This window comes from Ascaphus truei, chromosome 15, assembly GCF_040206685.1.
Source record: "Ascaphus truei isolate aAscTru1 chromosome 15, aAscTru1.hap1, whole genome shotgun sequence".
NCBI classification, from domain to species: Eukaryota; Metazoa; Chordata; class Amphibia; order Anura; family Ascaphidae; genus Ascaphus; species Ascaphus truei.
The window spans coordinates 27510910-27535523 of record NC_134497.1 but is presented as its reverse complement, the minus strand read 5'-3'; the positions used below and the strand labels follow the sequence as shown (position 1 = coordinate 27535523).

Here is a 24614-nt window from a genome sequence, read left to right as displayed (position 1 = left end):
GGCTTTCTCTATTTGTCGCATTACCCACAACCGATGAGGGGATATTCAGTTCAGCCATCGCAGACAGAAAAGGGCTCCAACCCTGTGGTATTTTACGCTTTGTAACAGTGTGACTTTGTGTAACACCGCGTACCAAATCCAGTAAATTAGAGCCAGGTATAACCTGTTTTTTATAAATAAACTCCCCTTTGTCATTCCAGCTTGTAATATGTTTAGCCTGAAACATTTTACTGAGCAATAACTCTGCATTTTTCTTGAAGCGGACATTCACATTAGTAACAACCTCACGAATCAAATTGTCAGTCGTATCTGATGAGGCAATATCCTGGAAATGTAAAGGTTGAGAGGCTGTTTCATCAGTAGGCATTAAAAGGGTTAGGCGGTTCTTCTCCCCGTCGCTCTGTTTAGCATGCACCAAGTATTTCTGCAGTACAGTAGTGTATCTTTTTATCTTTTCATCCTCTGATAAATTATTGCTATTTAAGATCGCATTAATTTCTGTGTCTAGGCGCTGCATGGCAACTTCACGTATGTCGCCCACTCGTTGTGGGGGGCGTTGTAAACGATCCATATCTTGTTTGGGGACCAGGTACATTTTCTCAGCATATTCCATTAGCGGTTAGTGAGAAGGCCAGTCAGCAGCGGTATAGCAAAACCCAAAAGAGAGCCAATAAAGCCGCCGGACTGCTTCACCAGGCGTTTCTTTTTTACAATTGTAAATTTTTTATCGCTCAGCTTTTTTATAATTTTACGCCACTTTTTAAGTATGCCAATTTGCCGCTTTGATAAAGGTATTTTACCATTTAGAGCATTGAGGGCTATCTCGCATATGGCGGTGACTAAATCATTAGATGCTGAACACAGAATAACTTTTCTTTGCTTTGGTGAAGCCCTTATTAATGCTTTTAAAGTATGCCAATTGCGGCGTAGTCGGTTAGACATGTTTACAACGGCGGAGCGACTACAAGTAATGACAATTTACAGATAGTTATCTCTTTTTAGAACAGTTTTTTTTTTTTAAAACAAACTGTGGGGTTGTCAGGCGGAAAGATAGCGGTTCTTAAGCGGTACTCATCAGGGGTCGTGGCTCTTAAATCTACTAACAAAAAACCATAGGGGACCCGTGTGGCATCTTCAAAAGCCTCTAAAAAGAAGTGTGATTTACCAGGATACATTTGACGAGCTAAGGTGTTAATTTGTAATTTATCCCTTGGATTTTTAAAAAGAACCATATACAGCTAAACCCCGTTATAACGCGGGTCTCGGGGTCCACCCCGAGACCACCGCGTTACTAACGGGGTCGCGAGAAAAAAAAAATGGCCGCCGCGCTTTAGCGCATATTCATCCCGCGGGGCAGGAGATGGGAGCGGGCATGTCCCTCCGCTCCCCGCTTCCCCCTGTCACCGCGGGACAGCCCGCGGGACAGGAGATGGGAGCGGGCATGTCCCTCCGCTCCCCGCTTCCCCCTGTCACCGCGGGACAGCCCGCGGGGCAGGAGATGGGAGCGGGCATGTCCCTCCGCTCCCCGCTTCCCCCTGTCACCGCGGGACAGCCCGCGGGGCAGGAGATGGGAGCAGGGATGTCCCTCAGATCGCCGCTTACCTCAGATCCCGCTGCCTGCATGGAGGTGGTAGCGGGGGGTTTCTTCTCCCCACCGCTGTCCCCGGTGCTCCCGCTGCCTGCACGGGAGGAGGGGGGGAGCGGGTGGTGGTGCTGGTCGCGGCCTTTCCTCTGCTCCGACCCCACCCCCCGTCTGTGTAGAGTGAGAGAGTGTGTGTGTGTGTATGTATATATGGGAGAGAAAGTGTGTGTGTGTATATGGGTGTGTGTAAGTGTCTGTGAGTGTGTGTAAGTGTGTGTAAGTGTGTGTGAGTGTCTGTGAGTGTCTGTGAGTGTCTAAGTGTGTGTAAGTGTGTGTGAGTGTCTGTAAGTGTGTGTGAGTGTCTGTAAGTGTGTGTGAGTGTTTGAGTGTCTGTGAGTGTCTGTAAGTGTGTGTGAGTGTCTGTAAGTGTCTGTGAGTGTGTGTGTGTGAGTGTCTGTGAGTGTCTGTGAGTGTGTGTGAGTGTCTGTGAGTGTCTAAGTGTGTGTGTGTGTGTGTGTGTGTGTGTGTGTGTGTGTGTGTGTGTGTGTGTGAGTGTGCGTAAGTGCGTGAGTGTGCGTGAGTGTGCGTGAGTGTGCGTGAGTGTGCGTGAGTGTCTGTGAGTGTCTGTGAGTGTCTGTGAGTGTGTGTGAGTGTGTGTGAGTGTGTGTGTGAGTGTGTGTGTGAGTGTGCGTGAGTGTGCGTGAGTGTGTGTGAGTGTGTGTGAGTGTCTGTGTGTGTGTGTGTGAGTGTCTGTAAGTGTGTGTGAGTGTCTGTAAGTGTGTGTGAGTGTGTGTGAGTGTGTGTGAGTGTCTAAGTGTGTGTGAGTGTCTAAGTGTGTGTGAGTGTCTGTAAGTGTGTGTGAGTGTCTGTGAGTGTCTGTAAGTGTGTGTGAGTGTGTGTGAGTGTGCGTAAGTGTGCGTGGGTGTGCGTGAGTGTCTAAGTGTGTGTGAGTGTGTGTGAGTGTGTGTGAGTGTGCGTAAGTGTGTGTGGGTGTGTGTGAGTGTGTGTGAGTGTGTGTGAGTGTCTGTAAGTGTGTGAGTGTGCGTGGGTGTGCGTGAGTGTCTAAGTGTGTGTGAGTGTGTGTGAGTGTGCGTAAGTGTGCGTGGGTGTGCGTGAGTGTCTAAGTGTGTGTGAGTGTGTGTGAGTGTGCATAAGTGTGAGTGTGTGTGAGTGTGTGTGAGTGTGTGTGAGTGTCTGTAAGTGTGAGTGTGTGTGAGTGTGTGTGAGTGTGTGTGTGAGTGTCTGTAAGTGTGCGTGAGTGTGCATAAGTGTGCGTAAGTGTGCGTAAGTGTGCATGGGTGTGAGTGTGTGTGAGTGTGTGTGAGTGTGCGTGAGTGTGCGTGAGTGTGTGTGAGTGTGCGTGAGTGTGCGTGAGTGTCTGTTTAAAACATCAACAGTAGAATGAAAAATACAGAAAATGCACAATCGTACAGTATTAACACATTTATTGATGCATTGAACAATAAAGTACTGTATTTAAAACACCAATTGTCGTGTTGTTCATTTCTCATAAATACTGTACTGTAAATAAAGTACTGAACACACACAAAACACATACAGGACTGTACTGTATACTGTAGTATGCACTGTAAATACAGCACATACTGAAAACCGTGTAATGCACTCTGTGCTCATGTAACAACTGTACAAAACAAAACATTCTGAACTGAACATACTGTTATAAAACCAGCTGGAGATTACACTTGAAAAAACCTATCAAGTGTTGTCTGTTTCAGTGCTTCTCTTTTCTTTTTTTTCACGATTTCAATGATTCTTTTTAATTGTAGGATTGTTATATAATTGACGTTTTCTGACTCTAGAAATTGAAGTCCTGTTTGTAATCCCACCAGCGCCTCAGTGATCTTTGGTGGCGGTTCTGGTTCCTCATCCTCATCGTCTTCTGTAATATCCAGATCAGTATTTTCACTTGTAAGGCTTTGTATGATTTCCGAGTCCGCCATACAGTATGTTCATGAGTAGGACAGCTGCTGTCCCCATCGACCCAAGAGTCAATTGTAGCCCCACTTTCCGTATCAATGAACGGTTCCATGACTCGTTCGGCATTGGCAATTTCCTGCTCTGTGAGGCCTTCGTTCACATAGTTTGTAAGTAACTGATTTGCGGCGGCGACTTCTTCCTCCGTAAACCCCTCAAAATCAGCATCGTCCTCACTGTCACTGGCGAGTTCGGCGTCAGCCGGCACAGGACGTGCACCTGTTATGTTTCGCCAACATTTCACAATGCACATTTGTGTGACCGCTTCCCAAGCTTCGCCACCAATATAAAAAACTTCTTTTAGATTAATTTTCTTTAAAAATGATATAACAGAATCTTCACTTGTGATTATTCGATGTATCATTGTTTTCCGAAAGTTCATCTTAAAGGTTGCAATAATGCCTTGATCAAGCGGCTGTATTTTGGATGTCGTGTTCTTGGGCAAGTAGCTGACCCTTATTTTTCCATCTCGGCTTATTAGGCTATCGGCCGGGGGATGTGCAGGGCAGTTGTCAAGTAACAACAACGCTTTTGTATCCAGGCTTTGTTGACGTAAGTATTTACGGACCTCTGGTACAAACTGTTGATGAAACCACCTTTCGAAAATACTGGCAGTCATCCAGGCATTTCTGCTAAAGTCATACACAAAAGGCATAGTACCCATGTTCACATGGTGGAAGCACCGCGGCGACTTAAACTTGCCAATACAAAGTGGCTTCAGTTTGTGATTTCCAGATTGGTTCACACAAAAAAGTACAGTCACTCTGTCTTTCATTTGTTTAAAGCCTTGTTTACGCTGTTCGTCATTCTTACAGGCCAGAGTGGTATTCGGTAGCATTTTGAAACACAGTCCGGTCTCATCGCAGTTATAAACCTGTTCTGCGGTATAGCCACCATCTTCAATTATCTCTTGAAGTTGGGCAGGGTACGAGCATGCAGCTTCATCGTCAGCTGACCGTATCTCTCCTGATATAGCGGTTTTAGTTATTCCATGTCGCCTTTTAAAGCGATCTAGCCATCCACTACTTGCCGCGAAGGAGGTTGAAGCATTGCCGTGAAGTTGGCTGTGAAACTTTTTGGCTTGCGTTTGCAGATGGGGTCCAGACAGAGGTATGCCTTCGGATCTTTCTTGGACAAACCACTGAAAAACAGCTTTATCCAACTGGCTGTCTTTAGGTTCACGCAAACGATTACGCTTCAGTCCATCGTCTGTTTCCATGGATTTTATTGCATCACGAAGTTTCTCCTCCTCCTTTTTCCATCCGCGAACTGTAGACTCATTCAGTCCTAGGTCTCTAGCCACCTTGGTTTGCGTGACTCCAGATTTTATTCTGTCAAGCGCAGCAATTTTTTCTTTGACGGTAAACCTCTTAGGTTTGGTTGAAGTTTCCGCCATTTCTTCCTGCCTGGGGTCTTCACTTTTTTCTTAGTGTTGAAAACCTGAGGCTTTTAACAACTGATCTGGAGGTCTTAAGTACAGTACAGTACCTGAGTACAGTATGTATTTTACCAGCTCTCAGACAGCACAGTGTGTTGTATGATTAAAATGTCTGAGGGGATCAGAGGTGTGTGTACGTGTCACTTTATTAATGTACAATGTTTGATTATACTGTACAGTACAGTATTTTTTTTTATTATACAGGGTACAGTATATGTGATCACTTCATTTGTGTTAATTTTTATTCAATTTTTAATAGTTTTAACAAACTTTAATGTTATGTTTGTGCAACTTTAACTGGTGTAAAATGACCCCGCGGGGTCACGTTGCCATGCCGTGACGTCACATGACCCCGCTGGGTCATTACACCACGAACCGCAGAGGAACAGAGGGAACTGGCAGGCAACATCCACTCCTCACGAGCCGCACGGCGCATGCGCATGCGCACGGCGAACGTGAGGGGTGCCTGCATAAGTGTGCTGCTTTGGAGACAGGTAAGCAGTCTACGGAAGACCGCTAACCCCCCCCCCCCGCCGCAGCACAGGGCCCTCACGTGTGTGTAAGTGTCTGTGAGTAAGTGTCTGTAAGTAAGTGTAAGAGCCGGAGCGGGAGGTGGGAGGTTTGACAGGGAGAGGGGGCGTGGCTTGAGCGGAGGGACCCACTACTCTTCCCCCCCCCTCCCTCCACGGACTGCAGGAGGGAGCTGCTACTCTCCCCCCCCCCCCTCCCTACACGGGCTGCAGGAGGGACCCGCTACTCTCCCCCCCCCTCCCCGGACTGCAGGAGGGAGCTGCTACTCTCCCCCCCTCCCCGGACTGCAGGAGGGAGCTGCTACTCTCCCCCCACTCCCTCCACTGGCTGCAGGAGGGACCCGCTACTCTCCCCCCCCCTCCCTCCACGGACTCGGGCTGGAGCACTCATACATACACACATACACACACACACACACAGGCACTCACGCACTCATACACACACACGCGCGCACACACATGCAGGCACTCACACACACACACACAGACAGGCACTCGCACTCACACACAGACCGCTAACCCCCCCCCCCGCCGCAGTACAGGGCCCGCCGTAGCCGCAGCGCAGGGCCCCGCCACCCCCCCAACCCCCACAGCACAATGACTTCCCACCCCCTTAACTTTGTGAAACAAAAGTCACAAGACGTTGTACAGGCAAAATACATCTGTTAAAGTGCAGTTGTCTGTTTATTTCTATATAATAATTGTGTGCAGTGTGCGTGCAGTGTGTCAGTGTGTGCAGTGTGAGCAATGAGGAGTGTGTGTGCAGTGTGAGCAATGAGCAGTGTGTGTGCAGTGTGCAGTGTGTGTGCAGTGTGAGCAATGAGCAGTGTGTGTGCAGTGTGTGTGCAGTGTGTCAGTGTGTGCAGTGTGTCAGTGTGTGCAGTGTGTGTGCAGTGTGCAGTGTGTGTGCAGTGTGCAGTGTGAGCAATGAGCAGTGTGTGTGCAGTGTGCAGTGTGTGTGCAGTGTGGCAGTGTGAGCAATGAGCAGTGTGTCCAATGAGCAGTGTGTGTGCAGTGTGTGTGCAGTGTGTGTGCAGTGTGAGCAATGAGCAGTGTGTGTGCAGTGTGCAGTGTGTGTGCAGTGTGAGCAATGAGCAGTGTGTGTGCAGTGTGTCAGTGTGAGCAATGAGCAGTGTGTGTGCAGTGTGCAGTGTGGCAGTGTGAGCAATGAGCAGTGTGTGTGCAGTGTGCAGTGTGTGTGCAGTGTGTCCAATGAGCAGTGTGTGTGCAGTGTGTGTGCAGTGTGAGCAATTAATGAGCAGTGTGTGTGCAGTGTGCAGTGTGCAGTGTGTGTGCAGTGTGAGCAATGAGCAGTGTGTGTGCAGTGTGTCCAATGAGCAGTGTGTGTGCAGTGTGCAGTGTGTGTGCAGTGTGTCAGTGTGTGCAGTGTGAGCAATGAGCAGTGTGTGTGCAGTGTGGCAGTGTGAGCAATGAGCAGTGTGTGTGCAGTGTGTGCAGTGTGCAAAAAAAAAAATGTAAAAAAAAAAAAATTTTACATTTTTTTTTTTTTTTTTTTAAAACGGGAGCCACGGGAAAACCGCGTTATAACCGAATCGCGGTATAACGAGGCACGTTATAACGGGGTTTAGCTGTATTTAGTGTTTAAATTTATGGTTCTGCTTTTTTTACCCTGGCAAAAAACATTTTGTACGAGGTACATGATACTGAGGTTTCTGTGATGCACATACTTGGTGAATGCTTTTTCAATTTCAGAGCTCTCACTGGCTGCTTCCATCAAGTCATCAACGATTGTCAAATTCACTTTACCAGGGGGAAAAAGAGCATCGTCATTAAATGTAGCGGGTATACCCTCAATAAATCTAATGTGGGGCATAGTGCTTAACAGTTCATCATAAAGATTTTGCCAGCAAGCATAAAACCATACGATATTATCAGGCCGGTGCGACAAGTGAGTGCTAGAATGTTGCAAAATCTGTTTAACAAAATAGCTTTTCCCTGAATTTGACGGCCCGGCTAAAATACACGAGAAGGGATGTTGAAGCCTGATATCCATTACAGATTTATAATTAGTAACCAAAGGGTAGGGTTGTGAAGTCGTTGGTCAGCTGTCGTTTCGTGTACACACACTTTTGTGTTTTCTGTAGAGGACGAGTCTCAATCTGCCAGTAACGTTTATTTCGGACAATTCCAGCCTGTTGTACCACAATCTTTTTCTGATCTTCAGGATCAGAGTGTAAGGGGTAGTCCAGGACAATATCTTTTAAAGTGTCAAAGTTAATCAATTCAACGTTTGCAGCGTTCAGTGTTATACCTTTAACTTTTAGACACGTTTTACCAGTGGAAAGCTTGTAACCGTAAGTCTTGGGACCGGCGGAAACAAATTCTGTAATGTGTGTACAGTACCATTCGGTAGTTCACTAGTCAGCTCCCCTAAGTAGTCACCCAGAGGCGGATTCCAGTCACCTGTTTTGCTAACAAAAATGACAGAGTCAGTGTCATGGTAGAGACACCGCTCTTGTAGCTTGTCCAAAACATTGTACAGTTCAAGACGGGCATAGGCCGTCGTAAAACAGGCAATAAAAATATTGACATTACGACCTACAGTGTATCCCTCCTTTGTATACTTCCAGCTAACCATGGCCGTGTCATCATCTAGGAAGTCTAAAGATGACACATCGTATTGCGTTGAAAAGGCGTAACCAAAAAGTTCATCAGGGCTTGTTACAATGCTTGTATTTTGTAAATTAGTCTTTTGACCGAATTTACCCCACAAAGAATTTAGAAACAGTTTAGAAATTTGTCTTTTTGCCGGGTTAATGTCTATTTTATCAGCGCGTAAACGTATACCCTCTTTTGAAAAATACTCGCTGATGTATTTTTGTTTTTTGGCCGCGTCTGTACACCAGCTGGGGTATCCAGATGCCTCCTGTTTGTCCCTGAGGTGCACCTTAATGTATTTAGCAAACAATTTGTCTGTATAACATTCAAAGTGCCAAATTTCAAAAATTTTACACAGCCGGTACCCTTTCTTCAACGCTGCCTTGATTTCAACGGTACACCACGTACCGGTCAATGAGCGCTCCTCATCCGTATGACAGCAAGGCGTCGTCTGGTTGGTGACGGCGCATGTGCTGCATAGTGGAAACATGAGCTTGCCATTCATTTTAACAGGAAGGATGGGGAAAAATAAGCCTCTAGGCGGATAGACTTTTACTTTAGCAACCCCAAAGTACCTGTCAAAAGAGAGAAAATTCTCATAGATGATCTTAGGGTGACCGGTAGGATACATTTTGGTTTTGTTGATAAAAGGATACAAGCTGGTAAAATCATACTAATGTATACTCTCACCGGGCGCCGCTTTGTGGTACAGCTTAATAGCGTTTGTGCGGCCGCCGTAAAGTGCATCACGGGGATTCATGGGTTGTGGAAAATCACTTTTAAGTAGAAACGCCTTTAGGTCCGTATCAGTCTCTAACATGTGTTTCCACTCGTGCTCCCACAGCTCACGCACCGCATAGCCACATTTGGTTTTTAGAAAATGTGTTTTGATGGCTGTTTTGTGGTACAATTGACCATATGTGAGAGATGTAACAGTGTTTGTATCTTTTTCATTGTAACACATGGGACAGCCATGGTAAAAGCAGCCGTTGAATTCAAAGGCTGTTTGAACACCATTAATCACCGCATAACCATCCAGAAAATAGTTACCCACCATCTTTTCACCGCCCCTTAAAGCATGTTGTATGACTATATTCTCCTTGTAGGCCACATACAGTAGCCACTGAGTGGCGGGCGTAGAGAAGCGTTTTTTTGTGGTGTTGTAATTGTCAGGGGGTACAATGGCGATGGTGTTACTTGGTAAAAATTTGAGCCGATACATAGCCATGCACACAGAGGCGAGGGTTGTCAGCTGAAAGGGGTCCACATTATAGACATCGTCCTCACCAAGCTGAGACTCACGGTCGCTCATTACCGTATGCTCTGTCATTTCTATGACACTGGTTCTAAAGCAGATACAGGCTTTCTTCAAAATTTTTACATCCTCAATGCAATAGCTTTTAAGCTCAGCCTGAAAGTTGAAATCACAATGTTTGTTCGCTTCATACCATGTCATGAACCCCGTTTTCTCGTCGGCCATCATGTACTGGGGACCGTAATGCTCTATAGAGGGCATAGAACCGCTGTAATTTTGATTCTGTACAGTGTTAAAAAAGTGTGGGAAATATCCTTTACTGCCTGTAAATCCCAGGGCCTGTGGCAACTTACTGAGCTTCATGGGGAGGAAATTTAAAGAGTCGATAAATCTGATATTCAGATCAGGTATTGTTACACATAATAATTTACCGCCTTGTGCTAGTAATTCTATTTTTATCTTCTCTTTAAGCAGCTGTTGCACCACAAAATAGGAATCGTAACGGCCGGCATTATGTGCGATGAAAGTGTACTCCCTAAAGGGCCTGTCTATGAATTTTTTTACAAAATCAGCCAAACACTCTGGACCCTGGAACTCCCAACCCACAGTGCCGTCTAAAGACTGGGCACAACCTTTTTCTTCATCATCCCTTAAAGGCATGGCGTAGACATAATTTGGTATGTGTACGCCCGTCTCCTGCATGCACTCAAAGTCATAAAAAATGTAGTTGTCAGTGAGGACCGGTGGTTTGTATGGGCGCATGTAGCACAGGTGATTGTCAAAACTGGCGATGTAAGCATAACAGACTCTACACTGCAAACCTCTGCATTCCTCATGATCGTCATCTGTGTAGCGACCGCAGCGGTCGCAGTATTTCTTGCGTTTACAATCTATTTTAGCAGCTTGGGCTAGTTTCTTGTGTTCACTCAAACAATCCTGTGAACGACAAAATGCCCGACACATAGGACACCTAGGCATGTCTGCTATGACCTCAACACAATTCCGTCTGTGGCACGATCGGCAAAAATAGCGGCATGAATGGTTATTTTTGTGAGCGAATGGAGTATGACAAAAATCGCAAAAGTAATTGGCACCGATGAAAGCGTTTATTTTTTTTACGCCAAAGTAATGTGTGTCTTCATGGTATATAAATAAAACCCTCTCTTTGCAGGGCTCACTTGTATTAAAAAACTGCCATTCTCCCCGATTGTGGTAGAACACTTTAATGGTTACATTCAAGTGCTTTTCAAAGTTGGGTATGTCGCTAAAACTGACTAGACGATCATCAGGAATACCCAGGGTGCGATGTATCAAACGTGCTTTCTCCAGTAACACCGCGTCAGCCGTATCTTTCTTTTCTAACAGGGCACAAAGACTGGCTGCTAGACACAAGTTATGGCTGTCGTTATTTAAGTCAAAGAGTAATTGTCTTTTTTTGTTTACGATGCGACTGTAAGGCGTTGAATTAATGCGTCTACGGTGCATCACACCACCAACTCTGTTCTTAACAGTTATGACCAATAGTCTTAAAGTACCGTCACCAAGAACCTCCGCGTTGCTTTGTAACATGTTTGCCACATGTTCCAAAAACGTCTCAGCGCTTAAGGCGTCCTTAGAGCGTTTAATAGAGTATAAAGCTCTATTTAACGTGTCACCGTCTAGACGTAATTGCACCATGTCATGGGGTCCTATGTCGGGCAGTAGTCTATTCAATGTACACTGTATAGAATCATGAACCGCCTGTAATGCCACTGAAAAGGATGTTATACGATCAAGATTTACAAATTGAAAATGTTCAAAATGTTCCACAGCATTAAAATTTTGTCGTACTCTTTGGTACTGCGCTACACGTTCCAAAAATACAGAATGATCCACCGCATCATTAGGGGGCTGTATTATCAGTGGTGTATGTATTTCAACACTATTTTCAACCGGCAGTACAGACCTTTCAACATTAATTTCATTTACAGGTGGCTTTGACTGTACAGAAATTAATGGCATTATACCCCTCTGGGGATGTTCGACCGCAATTAAGTTGGGGCTCATAACGGGGGTCGATAAATCACCTGTACTAACGGGCGTTAATGAGTTTTCTGGCGTGTGTTCTGAGTTGGTGTCTACAACATAATTTATCTGCTGGCCGCTCTGCGTGTTTCTGTTTAACGTGGGGTGTTGATCTAAGCCCCTGCCCACCATATTTAGTCATGAATTGGTTAGTAATTGGGCCCCGTTGCTAAATACAGTCGTTAAACGATCAAGTTTTAGTTTGAACGCCGGCTCCATACACATGTTGCGTTCGACATGAGGCACCCAACAATGTGAATACAGTTAACGCATAAATGCGTTGATAGACCTCTTTACATCCACCCAGAAAAGGTATTCAGTGCACCCCCGGCTCTCAATGTCAGATTCGTCCTCTATACACAGCGTTGTTGTGGCTTTTGGGTGTGTATTGTCAGTACACGGTGTTGTTATTATTACGTCGTGTATTATGTTTTGGTTGTTGGCCCTTGAATCCCCCTTTAGATGCATTACACCCTTGTGAAATATATCGCTTGAACGGCGAAGCCTTAATAACAAGGCTTTCATGCGCTCTAAATCGCGTTCATGCTCTTTCACAAAAATCAATGTTTTCAAGTCGCTTATTACATTTTCTATAAGCCGATTTAAATCTATCCAAAAAACAAAATGATTATAGAACCATCGCCAATAATGCGGTGTATCAATGTCATTAATCGTCGTACAGTTAACTGACTGACCTTTCTGCGCCCCATGATCATTGTTTGTGACAATCGTGATGTCCTGTAAAGGAAACCCTTGACTTTTACTGTTTGTGACCGGTGTGATGTCCTGTAAAGGAACCCTTCGTCTTTTAATTGTTGGCTGTGCAACAGCAGGGTCATTTACACGTGGGCGTCTGCCAAAGTCAATTCTACGCAATATATTTTCCAACTGTGCTTGTTGCATGCCTGATACAGGCGTTGTGTTTATGCGTGCTGACTCACCGCCGGTGGCACGCGAAATGATATCCGCCTTTGCTGTTGGGGAGTTCAACATTGTAGCTGGTGGTGGTTCGATTGTAACCGTAACCGTTGTTGTTGGTCGCTTTACACCGTACAAAGCTTTTGATGTGCTGGGCTGCTCATTGTCGTGTGCTGGGTTACATTTATCAGGAACACGTCTAGTGGCATGCCTTACGGTCGTCTTTGAGGCTAAAAACATCAACAACAAAAAAAAGAAAGAATACTGTTAGCTCATTTCATTAATAGATTAAAGTCCAGACAGCTTGAGGAACTATGTTAGTACTACATTACACAACACCACGTATATAGATGCTTGAATTACAGCACAATAGACTCACCAGGCTTTTCAGGTTGCGGGGCCCGTGGTTTCTTGTTCTGGGTTTGCATTTCAGCGTTGACTTTTGGGCTTCTAACACTTTGGGTCCGGTACATTTTTGACGCTGTGAACAAGGACCTATTTATTAAAAAGTTTTATAATAGACAGCATCATTTAAAAATAAAAAAAATAACTACACAATTATTGTGGCTGCATGACCCCTAATGTTGGCTATAAAAAAAAAAGTGTAATAAAATGAATAGAAACACTCTCTTAGTCCACTTAGATATATAATTACAGCCGTAATCTATAAAGTTTTAAATAAGTTCAAAACATGTCTATAGTGTTAGTTTTAAATATAACAGAGATACATTGTCATACATACCCCGTTTTTGATTTGTCATTATGGACGGATCAGGGTTGTGCTGTTTGATCGAACGTTTGACAGATCGTACACCGTTTTCCGTACCCCCCTTGGTTTGTTCTGTACGACATAAAAGACCGCATAGGCGGTTATTCATGTACACAGGTAACTTTAAAAGTAAAAAAAAAAAAAGTATATGCAACCGCTTTTATATAAATACGCACCATCGGTAACCTGTTTTCCAAATCGACAGTCTAGATCGTCATTAGCCAACCGCTCAGCTTGAAGTGCAGCAGCCAAAACTACATGAAAGAAAATTACAAAAATAAATAAATAAATAAATAAATAATAATAAAGAAATAAAAATTAAAAAAAAAGCGCTGTCTTAAGCGGTCTCTGTCGATTCTTACATTCTTGGTCTGCCTCTGTGGAACTCCCCTGTGTATTTTCGGCAATATTTGTTTGGAAGCGGTCAGCCTGCATGTATTATAAAGTACAATCAATTCTAGGCCTTTAAATATTATCATTAAAAGTCCTTCAATATAGTCTAATAAAAAAACGGACAAAAAACAAAACAATCAATGCTATTAAAATACACTAAATATCATGATATAAAATAGATGATACTATATTATCACGGGGGCCCCCTTTTTAGAAAAATAAAGTACATTAAATGCTACTTTGAAAAGACATATATGAATAAAACAATACACTCAATATACGCTAATAAAAAAAAGGCCCTGTATATTACATAAAGTTTACATAAAAATACATTCAATGCCCTTAAAATACAGTAATTAGCAGTCTATAAAATAATATATCAAGGGTTTAGGTATATTATATCACAGTTTTAGGTCTAATATATTATGGCCTTAGGTTCTACAGTATGTACTATATTATCAACGGGGCCACTTTTTAGAAAAACATTAAATGCTACTTTGAAAAGACATATATGAATAAAACAATACACTCAATATACGCTAATAAAAAAAAGGTCCTGTATATTACATAAAGTTTACATAAAAATACATTCAATGCCATTAAAATACAGTAATTAGCATTCTATAAAATAATATATCATGGGTTTAGGTATATTATATCACGGTTTTAGGTCTAATATATTACGGCCTTAGGCATTATCACATGTGTAAACTTTAAGAAAAATAAATACCCTATTTGTTATCTGTTATTTTGAAAAAAAGACAGACATGAATAAAACAATACAATCAATATTATGTTTACTCACCATGCCGTTATATTGAGAGCACTGCTAGACACAGACTGGATAGAAGGGGCACTCACGATCAATGAGGCTAGAGACAGAAGTATTTCAAAAGCCACCTCTTAAATAGTTTTTTCTTGAGGCTCTAACAATTCGTAGCTCCACCTTCAAGGGCTAGTGGGGGGTGAGGCTGTCTTGTTCTTTGTTTAATAGCTTTAATTATTATAAGGTCTGTTCTTAACCCTTCTGATTTATTATATATATATATATTTTTTTTTTACTAACTTATCTATATTATCAAAGTGCTGCAAAAGACCATAAAAATAAAATAAAACAAGACATTGTTGGCAATGTATAATATAATTAGTCTTTTATTAAACATTACATATCAGACACATGTTTTTTAAAAAATGGCCTTATATATTTTTATAACAGGCCACACATTTTTGTGTACAGTCAATGTGTACATATCGCCGCTTAAAATGGCTCATACGCTTTCTCACAAAATTAGCGACTATGCGGTCATTATTTTTAAAATCATTAGTGAAACTTTTTAAGATCTCTTCAAATGTTAAACCTTTACACATATGATAAATGAAAAAAATACAAAATTCACCGCAGACAGACGACAAAGTATCTTGCAACTGTGCGTTCTGAAACGTTATACGTTTCACGTTCGTATTTAAAAACTGTAAAATTTCTTTAGGAAAGAGTTCACTTTTTGGTGATAATCCGTATGAGTCGAAAAAATGTCCAGAACCATCTGTATCAAAAAAAATCGCCAACCAGTGCTCACCAGGACCGTTATGAGGATGTGTATTTATGATAAAACCTGTGGGTGCATTTGTCAGCGCGCGACGGGGTAATAAATCGCAGGGGTAAACTCCTTGAAACAATCCACGGGTGAATCGATCGGCGCTTAAAAACAGCGTTATTTGCACGGTATTCATTCTTTTTTTTTATTCAGAGAAAGTCATATAACACTTCTCTTCTCTGATTTATCTCAATAACGTTATCAAAAACGCCGTACACAATAATATTAACGGTCCTATCCAGAGCCCTTGAAAAGCGTATTTCAGCCCTCAGGTTTCCATTGCGAATTAGTGAGAAGTGTCCACCGCGTTCCTGATCGGGTGACAAATCAAACGCAAATAGCGTGTACCCCTCAACATACTCTTCACGATTAATGAGAAATCCAGCGTCTGCACTTTGTTTACCGGCAATTTGTACCAGGGCCATGTATTCTCTAATAGAATTAGCATTCTCAAAGTCTGGTTGAAACGGTTTTGTCGGTATTTGTTCGCCGTCTAAATACAGCGCTGCAAAATTCACATGGTTGTGTTTGAAACAAAGGGGGTTTTTATCGTAAGCACCAGAAAAAGCGTCATTATCAACGAATCCTATAATGACCAGTTTGGGTAACTGCCCCAAAAACAGGTTTTCTAGATTGCATACGCGACTTCCGACCGCGATGCTATAAATTTTCATCCCCACACGGTCGATAGTGTATTTTGCGTTGCCGCTTAAAAGCCCCTGCGCATGACCTATGCGCACTGCCGGCGCAATTTGCACCCTTTTGACAAACAGCGACGCGTTTAGAATTTGAATCTTAAACGGCTCAGCCTCAGCAGACATTAAACAAAATGTATCTTTATTTCTAGTGAGTTTAATGTTTAAGTCCAGACCGTTCAGTATAAGTTTCTCTTGAAAAAATATATCGCTATGTAGATGTCCCAGTAATTCTACGTCTTTACCACGCTCTGTCATTTGGGAACGCTTTGTAAAACCCTGGTTATCACCACCCACTGTGCGGGTTTGGTGTTGCCCCGCTGTATCCTTGTAAAATAAACCGGTGGTAAACTGCGTGGATAATGCATCAGCGCTATAGTTCAGAATTGTTTCAATATACGCCCGATATGCGTACAGATTATTGGATTGCGATATGAGTCTGTCCCCCAAAGTTACATCTAACTGATTGAAAAGCGTTGCTATCGGATAATTGATTAGACTCACGCGTGCTCCATCAGCAATCGGTGTATTGTCCTGTTTGACGATTTTACACGTAATGTAAATCAAAGTATTATTGAGGTCGAAATAATGTTCCCCGTTGCCAGCGATATAAAACTCCAACGGTGCCGTTTCTGAAAGGGCGGCCAACGGTTGTATTTCCACATACAGACTTTTTTCTATGCTCGTCTGTGTAGGCTGTATTTCAAAGATATCCAGTTCAGATTTAGCGCATTCTATGGAGTTGGTGTGAATAAACGCCATGCTGAAATAACTTTTATTTATTTTTTTGTCTTGTCAAATGAATCAAAAGATGTCGTTTAAGTTCTGTCGCGAGGTTTTTTTCTTCTTTCTGACGTTGCGACTGCTCTTTTTGTTTTGATAACGGGTTGTGCTGGGTGGGAATGCAACGCTGCGCTTGCGTTTGCCTTTAGCACTGCTTCTACTGATGTACACGAGACCTGATCCGTCTTGTGCTGCACCACCCATTTTATTCGTCACAGCGGTTGAAACACGACCCACAACGTCTCTAGCGATATTTAGTGCTGCAGTTTTTACATGAGGTTTTACAATATCAAAGCCGCGCCTGAATAACGGCACCGCCCGCCTAAAGAGACTGCGGAAAACGCCTGCTAATCCACGGCCGTACATATAAGGGCTCCCATGAAAACCCTGTAAGCCATTTCCCGCTTGTGCTCTATAGTACATACTGTAAACCTGTGGTTCTCCATAGTTTTTAACAGCCACCATGTTGCCGGCCCCTCAATACAGAGAGCCTTTGCGCGGCCGAAAGTGTAGTTTTACAATGGCCTTACCGTACTTGAATGAGACGTTCTTATTTTGGTCGTTCTTTATCTCAATTGTAATGCAATCGATGTGATATTTACTGACGGGTATGTAATCAGGCTTTATGTAGCGCTGCGTAATGATATCATTATTATTGCCGGTGATTTCAACAGTCTGCAGTAGGGGGACAAAACTGTGACCTACGCGTTGATGCATAATGATATCGGTATAAACAAATATTGTATAAAAGCCGTTTTTTATATCTGCACATATTTTATCACATTTTTCAATTTTATCGATATTATTAGAATCCATGCCTAGAATGTTCATCATACGCTCTGAGGCTGTAAAGCGTTGTGAACCCGCAACAGATACTGTTCTTTCAAAGTCGTCATATTTCAATTTCACTTTACTGATGGCCATCGCCTCGTTAATAGACCTAACCAATTCATTAATATCACTATAATACCCCGCTTTTACCATGAAGTTTGATTTAATGGCGTTTAGCGTTGATACATGTAATGTGCTGTCTGGCGCAGCATTCCGTAACGGCGGCCTTAGTTGTGTTACAGATACGTTACCGTCCACGTTTTCAAATGTATTCCAAGTATGCGGATACTGTATTTCTGTTAAAGCAACCTCCCATTCACCTTTTAAAATAATGGGCTTGGCTAGTTTTGTCGTATAATTAGAAATGTCATTTTGGGGGAACGTTTCGTATGACGCATTACTAGGCAACGTTACATAAAAGGCAATATCCTCCATGTTGACGTCTTTTTACAAATGAGTTAGTTGTGCTTTTTCTATCCAGCTGTTGAATTTTGTAGGGTATCCACACCATTTAACGTAGTAGACGATTTTACGCCTTACGCTTTTTTGTTTTAATATCTTCTCAATTCTGTAAACGCGATTTAAATTCTTTGGTATTTTTTGTATCTCTTCAGCGTAGAATGAGCCTTCTATGGCCTCACCAGCGCTATCTGTAATCTTATACAGAGGTTTTACGCCTTTCGTGCGTACATCAGCAATAATAAATATTTCATCTGTAAAGCACTGTTCATAACCCTTTGTAAAAACTCCTGTATATTTTGATATCCGAACGTGGTCTCCAATTTTTAAAAGTGGCTTAAGTTTCTTAGAACACACATGTGACCTATAAATAGTATTCCAAACGGTGAGAGAATTCGCTTGTGTTACATCCTTTGGCGCACACTTAATGGTGCGATGTGGCGTGTGGTTATAGCTGTATATTAAGTCTGATAACACATCGCTGTACCTGTGCGTATTATGTGCTGTGAAAAAACGCCACATTTTCGTTTTTAATGTCCTATTAAAGCGCTCAATAATGGCTGCCTTAACGGCGTTGCCGGCGATGAACCTGTTAACGCCATATTTTTGGAGCAGTAAATTAACATTCTTATTCAAGAATTCTTTACCCCCGTCAGTTTGTAACTTTTGAGGCACCCGTCCCTCTAAAAAAATCTCCTGTAACGCATTAGCGACGCTTAACCCTTTTTTATTTTGCAACAATTTTGCCCAGGCGTATTTTGACAAAATATCGATAACCGTCAGAATATAACGATTTCCGTCATTACACTTGGCAAAATCAATCATTGATACGAGATCGGCCTGCCACTGAGAATCAATATTGGAAACTAAAATCATATTCCTTTTGAAATTTTTTCGCGCCGGTTTGTATAACGAATAGACATCTTGCTCTGAAAGATAATTTTTGACCGTTGCGTTTGAAATACCGTATTTTTGTGCTGCATTATTTAAACTCTGTATGCCGCCAAAGGAACCAGGCGTTTTCGGCGTGTAATATATTTTTCGTAATTGCGCATCCGTTTTTTTTGAGCTTGTATGGCTATGCATTCTTTAATAGTGTTTCATAAATCAATATAATGCTTCTATGGTGTTTTCAGCCTCTGTTTAAAACGGTGCTGATGTCCTGTTGAAACTCACATAAGGCATCACAACGGATATACCTCCTTTACTTCAAATGCTATCTCCCGCAGTTCAAAGCTCTTCCAAGTCTTTTGAAATGCCTTATTTACCTCTGTCAATGAGGATGTTCCCACGACACCTCTGCTCTCAATTAACAACCATGGTGTTTGTCTAGCTTCTTGTCATTATGTCCCCACACCATCTGCTAATGAGGTTATTGCTTCAATTGCTATGAAACGCTTTTCAAAGCATTTGAAAGACTTTTGAAATGACTTACTTACTTTTTTACTATGTCACCACACCCATCTGCTAATGAGATTATTGCTTCAATTGCTATGAAACGCTTTTCAAAAGCATTTCAAAGACTTTTGAAATGCCTTACTTACTTTTTTACTTGTAAATACGAATTGTAATTATTTCCTGCTTGAAACTGTTGTAGCTTTTAAAAATAAAATAAACAATTTTGATTATACACTTGTACTTTTTTTTAAGACATTGTATTGCTGTCCCTCTATACTATGTATCGTACTAACTCAACGACTCTAGAGGATTTTAGTCTATTAAGGCCTTAACAGCCGTTTTACTTTTTTACTTGTAAATACGTCTTGTAATTATTTCCTGGTTGAAACCTGTGTTATCTTTTAAAAATAAAATAAGCAATTTTTGACTCATACAATTGTGCTTTTTATTTATATGTAACCCCCGACTGTTGCGTCTAATCCCTGTACCGTCTCTATACAAATAAAAAATATATACAAATAAAAAAATATATAAAAATATTATGTCGGGGATGGGATTCGAACCCACGAGGACATACGTCCATTGGATCTTAAGTCCAACGCCTTAAACCATCTCGGCCACCCTGACACTTGAGGGTTTAGCCTCTTAAAGCCGTATTATGTCTGAATAAAAAAAAATGCTACGCCCTCTTTTCAACGTCTTTTGAACTTTTCTGACATGCGCACTGCGTTATTTCAGAATAAACATGTCCAGACATGCCCCAGTATGAAAAAAAACATGTTCGGGCATGCCCCAAACGCCTATAAACATGCCCGGACATGCCCCGCGTATGTATACGCCCCCTCCAATCTACGTCAACAGTACGCACCAATCACAAAAAAGAATAAAAAATACAACTCATAATAAAAAATGGATTCAGGGGGATGTCAACAGCGGTTTTTTGGCTTAGGGGGCGTCAACTGCATATTTTTGGCGTAGGGGGCGTCAACCGCGGTTTTTTGGCGCAGGGGGCGGCACCCTAAAAAAAATTGCGCAGGGGGCGGGGACTGGATATGGAAGGGGCGGGACTGGATATGGAAGGGGCGGGACATAGGGCGGGTTTAAGGCCAAAAGGGGGCGGGGCTTAGGGGAAAAGGGGCGTGGTACCTGTCAAAAAAAGTTTGACATAATGTATGCCTCCCTACTACTCACACACACTGAGTAAGAAGACGACACACACACACAGAAAGAAGACACAGCACACACATACAGTTGTGTGAAAAATAAAGTATATCCTTTTTGAATTCTATGGTTTTACATATCAGGACAGAACAATCATTTGTTCCTTGGCAGGTCATAAAATTAGGTAAATACAACCTCAGATGAACAACATCACATTACATATTACACCATGTCATGATTTATTTAACAAAAATAAAGCCAAAATGGAGAAGCTATGTGTGAAAAACTAAGTACACCCTTACTGCTTCCATAGGAATTAAGATGCTAAGTAGCAGACAGGTGCTGCTAATCAAATGCCCTTGATTAATTGATCATCAGCAAGTGTGACCACCTCTATAAAAGCCAAAGGTTTAGCAGTTTGCTGGTCTGGAGCATTCAGGTGTGTGTTAACACAATGCCAAGGAGGAAAGACATCAGCAATAATCTTAGAGAATCAATTGTTGCTGCCCATCAATCTGGGAAGGGTTATAAGACCATTTCCAAACAATTTAAAGTCCATCATTCTACAGTGAGAAAGATTATTCAAAAGTGGAAAACAGTTGCCAATCTTCCCAGGAGTGGACTTCCCAGCAAATTCACCCCAAGGTCAGACCATGCAATGCTCAGAGAAATTGCAAAAAAACCCCAAGAGTTACATCTCAGACTCTACAGGCCTCAGTTAGCATTTTAAATGTTAAAGTTCATGACAGTACAATTAGAAAAAGACTGAACAAGTATGGTTTGTTTAGAAGGGTTGCCAGGAGAAAGGCTCTTCTCTCTAAAAAGAACATGACAGCACGGCTTAGGTTTGCAAAGTTGCATCTGAACAAACCACAAGACTTCTGGAACAATGTATTTTGGCCAGACGAGACCAAAGTGGAGATGTTTGGCCATAATGCACAGTGCCACGTTTGGCGAAAACCAAACAAAGCATATCAGCACAAACTCCTCATACCAACTGTCAAGCACTGTGGTGGAGGGGTGATGATTTGGGCTTGTTTTGCAGCCACAGGACCTGGGAACCTTGCAGTCATTGAGTCGACCATGAACTCCTCTGTATACCAAATTATTCTAGAGTCAAATGTGAGGCCAGCTTTCTGACAGCTAAAGCTTGGCCGAAATTGGGTCATGCAACAGGACAATGATCCCAAACACACCAGCAAATCTACAACCGAATGGCTGAAAAAGAAAAGATTCAAGGTGTTGCAATAGCCCAGTCAAAGTCCAGACCTCAACCCGATTGAAATGCTGTGGCTGGACCTTAAGAGAGCTGTGCATAAACAAATGCCCACACACCTCAATGAACTGAAGCAACGTTGTAAAGAAGAGTCAGCCAAAATTCCTCCACAACGATGTGAGAGACTGATAAAGTCATATAGAAAACGATTACTTCAAGTTATTGCTGCTAAAGGTGGTTCTACAAGCTATTGAATCATAAGGTGTACTTAGTTTTTCACACATGGCTTCTCCATTTTGGCTTTATTTTTGTTAAATAAATCATGACACAGTGTAAACATCTGTGTGAGGGAACAGGGGGGGGGGCTTTGTGTGAGGGAGCAGGGGGGCACTGTGTGAGGGAGCAGGGGGGGGCTCTGTGTGAGGGAGCAGGGGGGGGGCTCTGTGTGAGGGAGCGGGGGGTCTCTGTGTGAGGGAGATGGGGGGCTCTGTGTGAGGGAGGAGGGGGGGCTCTGTGTGAGGGAGCAGAGGGGGCTCTGTGTGAGGGAGTAGGAGAGGGCTCTGTGTGAGGGAGAGGGGGGGGCTCTGTGTGAGGGAGGGGGGGTCTGTGTGAGGGAGCAGGGGGGCTCTGTGTGAGGGAGCGGGGATGGTGGGGCTCTGTGTGAGGGAGCAGGGGGGGCTCTGTGTGAGGGAGAGGTGGGCTCTGTGTGAGGGAGAGGGGGGGCTCTGTGTGAGGGAGAGGCGGGGGGCTCTGTGAGAGAGAGGGGGGGCGGGGGGGCTCTGTGTGAGGGAGAGGGGGGCTCTGTGTGAGGGAGAGGGGGGCTCTGTGTGAGGGAGATGGGGGGCTCTGTGTGAGGGAGCAGGGGGGCTCTGTGAGGGAGAGGGGGACTCTGTGTGAGGGAGAGGGGGGCTCTGTGTGAGGGAGAGGCGGGGGGCTCTGTGAGGGAGAGGGGGGCGGGGGCGCTCTGTGTGAGGGAGAGGGGGGGGGCTCTGTGTGAGGGAGGGGTGACTCAGTGTGAGGGAGCAGGGGGGGGCTCTGTGTGAGGGAGCAGGGGGGGGCTCTGTGTGAGGGAGTGGGGGGGAATCTGTGTGAGGGAGCGGGGGGGGGGCTCTGTGTGAGGGAGAGGAGGGGCTCTGTATGAGGGAGAGGGGGGCTCTGTGTGAGGGAGAGGTGGGGGTGGCTCTGTGAGGGAGAGGGGGGCTCTGTGTGAGGGAGAGGGGGGCTCTGTGTGAGGGAGAGGGGGGCTCTGTGTGAGGGAGAGGGGGGGGGCTCTGTGTGAAGGAGCAGGGGGGCTCTGTGTGAGGGAGAGGGAGGCTCTGTGTGAGGTAGAGGGGGGGGGCTCTGTGAGGGAGAGGGGGGGCTCTGTGTGAGGGAGAGGGGGCTCTGTGTGAGGGAGGGGTGGCTCAGTGTGAGGGAGCAGTTGGGAGCTCTGTGTGAGGGAGCAGGGGGGCTCTGTGTGAGGGAGCAGGGGATGGCTCTGTTTGAGGGAGCAGGGGGTGGCTCTGTGTGAGGGAGCAGGGGGTGGCTCTGTGTGAGGGAGCAGGGGGTGGCTCTGTGTGAGGGAGCAGGGGGTGGCTCTGTGTGAGGGAGATAGGGGGCTCTGTGCGAGGGAGCAGGGGGGGCTCTGTGTGAGGGAGCAGGGAGGAGCTCTGTGTGAGGGAGCAGGGGGGGCTCTGTGTGAGGGAGGGGGTGGGCTCTGTGTGAAGGAGATGGGGGGGCTCTGTGTGAGGGAAGGGGTGGGCTCTGTGTGAGGGAGCAGGGGGGAGCTTTGTGTGAGGGAGCAGGGGGGAGCTTTGTGTCAGGGAGCAGGATGGGCTCTTGTTATTAACTTGCAAAATAAAGTCAATGATAAAATCATGAAAATCTGCATTTCAAAGACAAAACCATCAGCCCTGAGTGTGCTGCCCCAGCCCTCTGTGAGGGACACAGAGAGGATAGATGTCAATAAATAAATGTAAAGTACTTTATTTGTACTACAGCCTCAGGGGTTATGTCATATCCAGGTTACCTCCTTCATATCAACATTGGCCAAAAGGGAGGAACTGAAGCAGCTTTACTGAGATATATTAAATAAGGACCAAGAGGAGTATACACATCTACATGCAGAAGAAACTATCTTTCCCTAGCACAGTGCCTGGGAAATGTTACCGTCTTGTTTCTAATCTACACAATATGTGACACTGGGCCGTTTTGAAGTCTAAAAACTACAACTCCCATGATCCCCTTAGGCTAAGGCCCCGGTCACGGCGCTGTAATGCGCGCCCGCGCTTTTGGCTGCGCGTTCCGGCGATTCCCCGGTCTGCAGCTCACTGCAGGAGCAGAGACCAGGGGGGGCGTGGCGGAGGAGTGACGGGGGCGCGGCCATGACATCACCCGGCAGGTTCGCCCTCATTGGCTGAACCGCCGGGGGGCGTGCCTAGCCGCTCGACGCGAGTTCCTGCTCTCAATTCTATTGAGAGCAGGAGTAGCTCTCGCGCGAGCGCTGCGGCCCCCCCTCGCAGCGGGCTCGGCGCCATTGCGGGGAGGGCTCTCGTGAGCGCAGCGTCCGCTACAGCGGACACTGTAGCAGGCAGCGGGGGCAAGGCCTTAGTGTGAGCATGCGCAGTAGGACACACAGCTGTGACCTGGATGTAGTCAGTGTCTCCACTTCCGGGAAAGAGAAGATGAAGAAATAAAGTGGTGCAGGAAGCACACAGGAGCCTTTTCTGTAAGTAACTTACTTTGTATTCAAAGCATCAGAGCAGGTATATGCAAACACGTGGCGTTTCAGGACAGACACATCATCTCCTCAGACCATACACCTTACTGCAATAAAATAACTATTTATTTTTCTTTCTTAGATGATTTTTCTGCCAAAACGAAGGGTTTAAAGCTGAAAAGTAGCAAGTTTTTATTTATTTATAAAAATGTTTT

General features: G+C 44.2%; 4 protein-coding genes and 1 non-coding gene across 5 annotated transcripts in view; 2 read left to right on the top strand and 3 right to left on the bottom strand.

Moving 5' to 3' along the window:
- LOC142466734 (uncharacterized) overlaps positions 1-24614 on the top strand; it is a 455555-nt gene that overhangs the window by 185534 nt on the left and 245407 nt on the right. The gene's annotated exons all lie outside the window — the stretch shown is intronic.
- The window catches only part of LOC142466729 (uncharacterized), a 142464-nt gene that overhangs the window by 46927 nt on the left and 70923 nt on the right, over positions 1-24614 (top strand). The gene's annotated exons all lie outside the window — the stretch shown is intronic.
- On the bottom strand, positions 11357-12846 carry LOC142466735 (uncharacterized). Its single transcript, XM_075572086.1, has 2 exons — positions 12781-12846; positions 11357-12631 (listed from the first exon to the last, which is right to left on the bottom strand). The coding sequence occupies exons 1-2, from the start codon at positions 12827-12829 to the stop codon at positions 11748-11750; spliced, it is 933 nt and encodes a 310-aa protein (XP_075428201.1). The 5' UTR covers positions 12830-12846; the 3' UTR covers positions 11357-11747.
- On the bottom strand, positions 15308-16615 carry LOC142466365 (uncharacterized protein F54H12.2-like). Its single transcript, XM_075571217.1, has one exon. The coding sequence runs from the start codon at positions 16613-16615 to the stop codon at positions 15308-15310; it is 1308 nt and encodes a 435-aa protein (XP_075427332.1).
- TRNAL-UAA (transfer RNA leucine (anticodon UAA)) lies at positions 19867-19951 on the bottom strand. Its single transcript has one exon. It is a non-coding gene; the product is annotated as a tRNA-Leu (tRNA).

What these genes read in the sequence shown, in the direction of transcription:
- LOC142466365 (XM_075571217.1), bottom strand. Translation starts at nt 16,615, where the DNA reads ATGGCGTTTATTCACACCAACTCCATAGAATGCGCTAAATCTGAACTG.
- LOC142466735 (XM_075572086.1), bottom strand. Translation starts at nt 12,829, where the DNA reads ATGCAAACCCAGAACAAGAAACCACGGGCCCCGCAACCTGAAAAGCCT. An exon ending in CCCGCAACCTGAAAAGCCTG is followed by an intron (nt 12,632 to 12,780) that starts GTGAGTCTATTG and finishes TGATGTTTTTAG; the next exon opens with CCTCAAAGACGACCGTAAGG.